Source organism: Engraulis encrasicolus, chromosome 19 (assembly GCF_034702125.1).
Source record: "Engraulis encrasicolus isolate BLACKSEA-1 chromosome 19, IST_EnEncr_1.0, whole genome shotgun sequence".
NCBI classification, from domain to species: domain Eukaryota; kingdom Metazoa; phylum Chordata; class Actinopteri; order Clupeiformes; family Engraulidae; genus Engraulis; species Engraulis encrasicolus.
The window spans coordinates 39181240-39191239 of NC_085875.1; the positions used below are offsets into that span (position 1 = coordinate 39181240).

A 10000-nucleotide genomic window follows, 5' to 3' on the forward strand; every position below is an offset into this window, starting at 1 on the left:
GCAGAGATGCTGAGGAACTCCCACCCACATCTTACACACACGCACACGCACAAACACATCCCACCCCACACACACACACACACACACACACACACACATAGACACACACACGCAAACACAAAATGCACTTACAGAAGTTGCACTAATCACGTAAATGGCATTAGAATTGTGCGAGATTGCCTCTCGCTCCTCGTACAATAACGTTAGCTTTCACCACCATTGCACAAGAGCGGTGGCGGTGCTGGAAATTGTAATCAGTGGGGGACGGTTTTGGATGTGTCTGAGTGTGTCTGTGTGCAATTATGTGTTGGTCCGTGTTTGTGTGTGTGTGTGTGTGTGTGTGTGTGTGTGTGTGTGTGTGTGTGTGTGTGTGTGTGTGTGTGTGTGTGTGTGTGTGTGTGTGTGTGTGTGTGTGTGTGTGTGTGTGTGTGTGTGTGTGTGTGTGTGTGTGTGTGTGTGTGTGTGCGCGCGTGTGAGAATTCTGTGTGTGCGTTTCTGTCAGGGTGTCAGACAGATTTTGTGTGTTAGTGTGCACGGCATGCATGTGTGAGGAAGAGGTTGGATGTGTGTGCGAGTGTGTGTTTGTGTGTGTGCGCGTGCGTGTGTTCGTACTCGTTCGTGTGTGTGCGCAAGCGTGCGTGCATGTGTGGCTTCGAGTGTGCGCATGTGAGCGTGTTTGTGTGTGTGTGTGTGTATCTGTGTATTTGTGTGTTTGTGTGTGTGTGTGTGTGTGTGTGTGTGTGTGTGTGTGTGCGTGTGTGTGTGTGTGTGTGTGTGTGTGTGTGTGTGTGTGTGTGTGTGTGTGTGTGTGTGTGTGTGTGTGTGTGTGTGTGTGTGTATCTGTGTATTTGTGTGTGTGAGGGAGAGATTGTGTTGGCCGGGTCCGTGTGATGGAGAGGCCTCTTAGTAATTGTGTTATTAATGCCAGTGATGCTGTTCTCACTCTCACACACACCCGGCTCTATTAAGCTGTGACAAAATACTGGCCTACTATTTAGGTGAGGCCAATAAATATTATGACATTATGCGTGTGTGTGTGTGTGTGTGTGTGTATGTGTGTGTGCCTGTGTGCCTGTGTGCCTGTGTGCGTGTGTGTGTGTGTGTGTGTGTGTGTGTGTGTGTGTGTGTGAGAATGTGGGTGCATACTGCTGAGTACACATCATTAGGAACGCCTTTACAATACTTACTGTCACATCTCGAAGCCGCTTCAATTAGTCAGAGCGTCGACCACCAGCGAAGCCGGGGAACGTTGAAGCAGAAACACAGGCTCAGGTTAACATGGTTCACTCGCAGCTGTTCTTATGAGTTGGCTTTGTGTGTGCATGCGTTTGCATGCCTGTGTCTGCGTGCATGTGTGCGTGCTTGTGTGTGTGCATGTGTGTGTGCATGCGTGTGTGCGTGTGCATGCATATGTGTGATGGTGTGTGTGGTTTTGTGTGCATATGTGCATGTGTGGTTTTGTCCATGTGTATTTGTGTATATGTGTTTATGTGTGTGTGTGTTCATGTGGTTTGTGTGTGTTTTTGGCGCTGAAATTGCCTCATCCCCGGTCGCCTCGCTGGCTGTCAGTTGGCTGATGTGGATTGGTTACAGCTTTCTGTTTGAAATCACAGCCATGGCTATGGAAGCAATTTCTGGACAGATGGACGGCTATGCATCTGCCGGGGTGTGTGTATCTGTTATTGTATGCCTGTTTTGTGTGTGTGTCCCAGTCCCTGTCCCCATCAATGTGTGTGCTCCTATTGGTGTGTGTTTGGCGTAGGAACCCTCTCTTGGTGATGTGAAAAATAACAGAAAGCCATTTTGGACCAGAGGCCATCAGTTGCCATGGAGGTTTGGCACACCTGATGGTGGGCATCTTGGTCAGTGTACCCTGTGGCATGAGTTTATTTTTGTACGTGTGTGTGTGTGTGTGTGTGTTGGCCTGTTGTTCTGTTATGTGGGTCACTGCTGCTGGTGCTTGTCGCCCGGACAGGAGCACGTAACCCCATCTGACCACATTTGCTCATTCACATGCTTGGTCTCTCTTTTTGCTCACTCGGTTTCTCTTTTTCTCTATGACTAGCTCTTCTGCTTTCTCTTTTATTTCTCAGGTTGGCATTTGGCATCTTTTTGTTTTATTCAGCTCCTTGTCCATGGTTTATTGTTATCCTGATACACCTCTTTGATCCAATGTCCTGAGGTGCGTGCGTGCGTGCAGGCGTGCGGGCGTGCGTGCGTGTGTCTTTCTTACTTCTCAAACACACACACACACACACTCACACACAAAAAATCTTGTCTCAGCTGTCTCCAGACTTTCTTGCCCAGCTAATCCTTCCAAAAATATGTCTAAGCAAGTGATTTACATTTCCATTGAGCAAGATCATATTTATAATCTTTGTGCAGTTATGTACTCTCTTGGCGTCAGAGAGAATGTTATGTTTTATTAGGAGTGTTTGTTATCTCTAGAAAACCCCAATAATATTGGCCTATGGTTTGCAACATATGAGACTGAACCCTGGCAATCCATTCAGTTTGACATTGTTTATTCCTACTTGGGTTTTTATTTTTCCCGTTCTTTCTGTTCCGAAGCGCTTTAGTCTATAACTGCATGCGTCAACAGGAGCAATTTTCTCTGGGGAGATGCGCTTGCTATGGATTTTTCATGTCTCCCTCAGAGACACTCTCGTCCTCTCTTGCACACTCACCCTCTCTCGCTCTCATTTATTTTCTCTCCTTTCTTGTATTTATTTTCTCTTCCTTTTCCCTATTTTCTGCCCCATCTCCACTCCGTGTCCCCAATGTGAGCCTTTTCCCCATTGTTTTGCTCCATCTTTCAGATCGAATCTTAATCAGAGCTGGGCAGTGGGGTGTGAGCTAGCTAGTTAGCTGGCCAGGCAATAGGAGCCTCTTCCAGACCACGCGCTCAGTCTTATGTAGAGTACATTCACTCAGTTGAAGGAGAGGATCGTGCACAGCCCAGGAAAAGGTGCAGGACGAAGGCCAACTGGAGTTTTCGAAATAATAAAAGACAACAAAAAGGATTTTAAGTGTGCGGACTTCTCACTTCAAAAAGAAGAATCCATTCACATTGTATCGCTCTCTTTTTTTCCTCTCTCTCTCTCCTTCTTCCTCTCTGACAGTAATTTTCTGTCTGCCCTGATTTACACTCACTCACTCACTCACTCACTCACTCACTCACTCACTCACTCACTCACTCACTCACTCACTCACTCACTCACTCACTCACTCACTCACTCACAATCTTTTTTGCATTCTCTGTCTCATACATTACACCAACAGCTATCACATATCACTCACACGCATTTTTTGTTTTTCCATTTACTCAGTGATTCACACTCACTCTCTCACAGATCCATGCTCTTCTGCACGCTCACTCTTCAGTTGTTCTTTCACTCATCCTCTGTCACTTCTCTCGTCCTCTTCTTAATTTGTCACTCCACCTGTCCTCCTCCTCCTCCTCCTCCTCCTCCTCCTCCTCTTCTCTCTCTGTCATTGTCCCTCATTCCTGTCATCCTTCACACTACTTCTTTCTCACTTAACTTGCTGTCTTGCTTGGCACTCGTTTGCCCTCATGTCTCTTGTTGTTCCCGTGCCGTTGCTCCGCCTCCCTCGTTCTCCTCTGTGGGAAAAGAGGAGCCTGGAGGAGCTACCGCTAGTAACACCACGGGGCATCCATCAGCCTGCTGCCCTGCAAGCATTTGTCCTCCTCAGCTCTCTCTCTCTCTCTCTCTCTCTCTCTCTCTCTCTCTCTCTCTCTCTCTCTCTCTCTCTCTCTCTCTCTCTCTATCTCTCTCTATCTCTCTCTGTCTCTCTCCCTCTCTCTCTCTCTCTCTCTGTATCTCTCTGTATCTCTCTCTGTCTCTCTCCCTCTCTCTCCCCCTTTATCTATCGCTCCCCCTCTTTTTCTCTCCCCTTATCACTGTCACGCTTTGTGTTTTTCGTATCTTTACTTGCTCTGTTGTCATCTCTTTTTAAAAAAAAATCTATTTCTCTCCTCTGTCCTCCTTCAGACTTTTCTCTTACTCTACTCTTTCCTTTTTTGTCATTCAGTCTCACTCACTCACTCACTCACTCACTCACTCACTCACTCACTTACACACACACACACACACACACACACACACACACACACACACACACACACACACACACACACACACACACACACACACACACACACACACACACACACACACACACACACGCACGCACACACACACTCTCACTCTGCTCTCCACTCTTTCTGCAGTTCCTTTTTTTGTCATTTCTTTTTTTTCTCGATTCCTGTGCTGTATTTGGTAAAATAGAAGCATTTTTCTGTTCCTGCCTTCCGCTCACGGCTGTCTCTGTGCTACAGCAGAGAGATGTGCTTTGACAGCTGTCACTTCACCTTAAGCGCTTCTCTCCTCTCACATACATCATGCTCTTACAGTCTCTTCTCTCTCTTCCTCTCTCTCCCTCTCTTCCTCTCTCTCTCTCTCTCTCTCTCTCTCTCTCTCTCTTGCTGCCTCTCTCAGCCCTCTTCTTACTTCTTCCTCCCTTTATTTTTGTCTCTTATTGCCTTGGTAACCTCATCTGCAGCTTGCGTATCTCCTATAACATTGGGCTGCCTCTATTTTGAGGCATGTCTTTCACTGATTCACCCCCCCCCCTCCCCTCTCACTCCGTCTCTCTTGCACTTTGTCACCCCTTTTTCTCTTCCTCTAACACACATGCACAAATGCACTCACCCACACAGAACACTTACACACAGTCACACATGCATGCACACACCCACCCAAACACCCACCCACACACAGTCCCTTTTTTCATGCGTCATTTTTTTGTCTGTTCTCTTCTCTCTCCTACTCTATTGGGTCTGTTTATTGCACACACACACACACACACACACACACACACACACACACACACACACACACACAAGCACACACGCGCACACACACACACGTGCACACACACGCGCGCGCGCGCACACACACACACACACACACACACACACACACACACACACACACACACACACACACACACACACATCGATAAATGGTTTTCTCTTTCAAGTCTCTTAACATGTCTCTCCTTCTCCTCCTCTTCCCCCTCCACAGACCACGGCATAGACCTGATAGAGATGGATGTGGCTGTGAATGCGGTGGCCGGAGCCCTGAAGGCCTTCTTCGCCGACCTACCCGACCCCCTCATCCCCTACCACCTACACCCTGAGCTGGTGGAGGCAGCCAGTGAGTGACCACACCATACACTTCAACAACACACTTCAGAACACTTACACGACGTACAACATACACACTTAAACACATGCACGCGTAAGCATACACGCGTAAATCCACACACACCTGCCCTACCCCTACATCCCAATCTGATGGAGGTAGCCAGTGAGTGACCGCACGGCCACATCAACACACTTCAAACACATTTAAAACATACTTACTTACAGAAACAAATCCAAATACACTCTACAGACATACGCACACACCCTTACATGCACACAGACCTACACACTCCCTCACATACCGACACAGACAAACACTCTTATAAAAACACATTTATAATTGCAGTACATAGTGTTCCACAAGAACAATAGTGTAATATACAGCTATACTTGCCCAAGAGGTTACTTTGTGCCATACAACTGAGGATAATTATCGTAATTGTGCTAACACCATGAAGAGTATCGGTTGATCGGGCCATGGGTGGCTGTATCAATGCCTGTTTGGAAAGAGGTCGGTAGCAAAGGTGGCAACTGCAGTTGTTGTGGGCAATTGGATTTTCACAATCAAGGATTTAGCCTTGTAATTCCCCTTTCAATAAAATCTGTTGAAATATTATCGCAACCTACATTTAGACGTTTCTAGCTGTGCTCACACCTGCAGAGCAGCTGAAAAAAATGAACAAATGGGGCCGACATTTATGTTGTACAATAACTTTCATGTGCTTGCATGGTAACAAAAACACACTGTACATGGTAGCAACACGATAATAATAGTGTGGTAGTGTGGTGATCATGTAATGGTGATAGTGTAGTGTGGTGATAATGTACAGCTTTTCCTGCCCTAAGAGGTCACTTATTGACTTTACAACTAAGGATTATTATGGTAATTTTAACATTGTGAACAGTATCCATTTGAATGGGCCATGGGTGGCTGTATCAATGCCTGTGTGGAAAGAGGTCGGTAGCAAAGGTGGAGACTACAGTTGTTTTGGGTAATTAGCTTTTCACAATCAAGGAGTTAGCCTTGTAATTCCCCATTCAACACAAATCCGTCGAGATATTATCGCAACCACCATTTAGACGTTTGTAACAATAGCGGCGTTCACACCTGCAGAATGACTGGGGAAAAAAACAGAGCCACACGGCACGCAAGAACAAAATAAATGGCAGTCCTTATCATCAAACTAGGCAAACAAAAGCTATTTTTGAACACGATGTATAAACAGTCTGTGTGCTTTGAAGCATCAAACAGAACAGCCCTACAAACAAGAGCCCAGGGATGCCCCTGCCAGTCACATTAGAAAGGAGCTCTCCAATTGTCAGAGGAATGCAACCTGACAGCGTGAGAGTTGAAAGAGAGGGGAGACCGAGACTGCAGGTTCAAAAGACGACGAAGAAAGTGAAAGCGAAATCTCTTCTCTTCTCTCCTCTCCTCTCCTCTCCTCTCCTCTCCTCTCCTCTCCTCTCCTCTCCTCTCCTCTCCTCTCCTCTCTGAAGGTGGGAAGGAATCAGAGGCATGATGGTATTCAGGGCACCGTGCCTGATGTTCAAGCGTGGCAGCATTGGTGGAAAAATGTATATATTTACTAGGGCTGGTCAGTATTGAGGTCAGTATCGCCTGACAATTTTGTTAACGCTTATCGCATTGGGGTATTTTTGGATTTTTTTTTTTTTTAGCCTTTTATGACAGTCACATCGTTCGTTGACTTTTATTTAGAAAGCGTCTGCGCTTAAGGCTAGCAGAAGAGGCGCAGTTGAAAAATCAGCGGTAAAACAATGCATTTTTAGCCAAAGTCTAATTGCTTTTTAGCTTCTGCACCTCACAAAGTTACATTCACCATTCATATCGGCCAACATAGTATGATTTCGCCAAGCCCCTAAGTTTACCCGACATCAGCAACCTCACGTTGTCATGTTGTTATTGTTTTGTCATGTCAACATTATTGTTTTGAAAGTTGTAGGCCTAATTGCTGCCATTGCAGTCAGTCGATTAGTTTCTAAACACTGTAACACCTTAATAGCGACTGATGAGGATGGAGAATGGACGGTAGGCTAGGCCTACTCCACGCTCTAGACCAGGGATGTCAAACTCAGGCCCGGGGGCCAAATCTGGCCCGCGGAGCCGTTTTATTTGGCCCGCGAGATCATTTCAAATCTGTATTGCAGTTGGCCCACATGCACCATTAATGCATACCGTAACAAGACTTGAACATGAAATATGGTGTGTCACAGATGTGCAGTCACATTTGAACTACCACACATGATGGGAAAGAGTGTGTGTGAAATTTAACCATTAGTATGAAGCGTATGCACGCACAATTTTAGTCAATTTTTAAAAATAAATGTTGAGTTCGACCCGCAACTTCGTTCCAGATTTTTATTTTGGCCCTCAGTCAATTTGAGTTTGACACCCCTGCTCTAGACAGAGAGGGAAGGAGGGGCATTTCAGACACAAGCCTGCTTGCCTAATTTATTTCAAGTAGTAAGCTTAACGTTTTGTTTCTTGTATGCCCATGTAGACTATCCTAATTTCAGTTCCTAATATTTCAGTTTCAGTTCAATCTTAAAAACCCTAGTTTAATAATTGTATGCAATAATGATGATATAGTCTAATCTTAATAATTGTATGCAAAAATAATACTCTCCTCTACAATAATTTGTTTCATTAGGCCTATAGGCTTGCTTTATAACTTAGTCTGATATGTAGGCCTAGATTGGCACATGCCCATTTCTATTTTGAAAGATATAGGCCTATTACCTGTACACAGGTTACAGTAGCCTACAAATTATGATTATGATTGGTCTACTTCATCTTAGAAAATGTCAATGTAGATAGTCCGTTTTAAAAAAACAAAAAAATCCCAGCAAAGATTCCATTTCTTTCTATGGCCGTCTGTGATATATGATAATTATGGTGTAATCAGTGATTTGGTAATCTGACATTTTCAAATAAATTGGTGCTTTTGAATTCATATTTGTGTTCCGCGCGTTATGCAATTAATCACAGAAAGTCATTGAGTTAATGCGATTAAAGATTTTCATGTTCGCTCACCCCTAATATTTACATTTCCATTACATTTAGGTACATGATGAACTGCAGACGACTTCTGCTTATTACACCTCTTTAGGTGACTCCCACATGTTGGTGTATGTTTACACTGACTATTTAATGTGAAAAGCTTCTTGATGCTGACTTGTATTAGAGGTTGTGAGAGGTGTTAGAAGAGGAAACCATTAAGTTGTCATCACATCAACGCACTAGGCATGGAACGGTTTGCGTCGCAAACCGAAACCGTACGGTCTGGATGTCACGGAACGGGGTGGTGCGCAACCGCACGGTGTCCACGGTTTCCAAAAAAAAAAGAGAGAGTGACCTCCGGCGCACGACGCAATTAAAATCCTACTACTTTTACAAGCATAGAACACAAAGACTACGTAGGAAATTGGGTGTGGAAAGACTGATTTCTATCAGCCAACTGAAATGCATAATGTAACAGCATGCACCAGCTGACTACAGTTGGCTACAGTAGCCTGCGCAAGTGCAGGTCGGTCAGCAGCGTCTCCCTCTCCCAGCTCTCTCTCCACGTTAGCGCAAGTGACTGCCCCCAGCCTTTATTCTGACCAATTTAAATTAAATGAACATGAATTTACAAAAAATGACAGATTAGCAGAACAAAGTAGACTATGACTTACGTTACAGTAGCCTAGTGTAGGCTATATCCACGTGGCATTGAATGGGGATCCCGAACGGCAAAATGCGAGATAACTGAACATGTCCATCAGATTCACTGCGCTGTCCTTAACTGTTAGGCCTAATTATATGAGGCCAGTTAAACTCTGATGGAATGAAGGGGACTTTGTGCTGTTGCCTAATTAACATTGATATTTAACACTATAACCAAAATAAAACTTGACTGTTTTAACAGGCTCAGCTTCACAGGAGTTTTTTGAGACATCTTATGCATAGGCCTACAATTCTAAAAAAAACGATCTTTTTAAATTATTTGTTACCTTAACTGTCACATTTTAACATAACCTAACCCTATCACTTGTTCACTTAAAATTGAATTTGACTTCTGATTTCACTTCTATGCCTCTCACGGCCGGCAGTTTCATGATAGGAAGCAACTTTCATCCTAAGCGCAAAACTCGCAGAAAGCGGTATCAAAATAAAAGTCCAATTCGTTCTCAGTGTGTCATTAACCAAAATAGTCATACTGCACTGACCTAATGGTCCCATTGCCTACAGGAGTGTAGCTGTTTTATTTTTACACATCAAATGTATTATAGTAAGTAATATTTGAATATTTGTCAACTTAAAAGTTAGGACTTAGTTCTCCCTTTTTGTGAAATAAATGGAAGCATGTTAAAATCATTGATATCTTTCCTCTTTCAGTAACTTCACCTTGTTACAGGTTAAATGAAGTCAAATTCAACATGCCCATGATAAGCTTACATTTTCATTGTAATTTTTATATTATACATTTCCAGTGCATAATGAATTGTATTTATTTAAAAAAAAAAAAAAACAGAACCGTACAAAACCGAAAACCGTGACCTTGAAACCGTGATATGGACCGAATCGTGACTTTTGTGAACCGTACCACCCCTACAACGCACCACTTCAGTAAAAAGGGTTATAGGGTACGCTTATGCAAGCTTATTCCAAAGAAGTAGTAGGCTAGACTATGACAGCAGTTAAAAGTTCAGGCTGTGGATTTTCTTTTTGTACGATCATCCCCTGCAGTCATCAGAAGTGAGAGAACCAAA

General features: G+C 44.1%; 1 protein-coding gene across 2 annotated transcripts in view; it reads left to right on the plus strand.

Annotated features, from left to right (window-relative positions):
• arhgap5 (Rho GTPase activating protein 5) overlaps window positions 1-10000 on the plus strand; it is a 79592-nt gene that overhangs the window by 55161 nt on the left and 14431 nt on the right. For both annotated transcript variants that reach the window (XM_063184363.1, XM_063184364.1), the window contains exon 5: window positions 5109-5240. In XM_063184363.1, the coding sequence (XP_063040433.1) occupies window positions 5109-5240 (132 nt within the window). The remainder of the gene's footprint in view (window positions 1-5108; window positions 5241-10000) is intronic.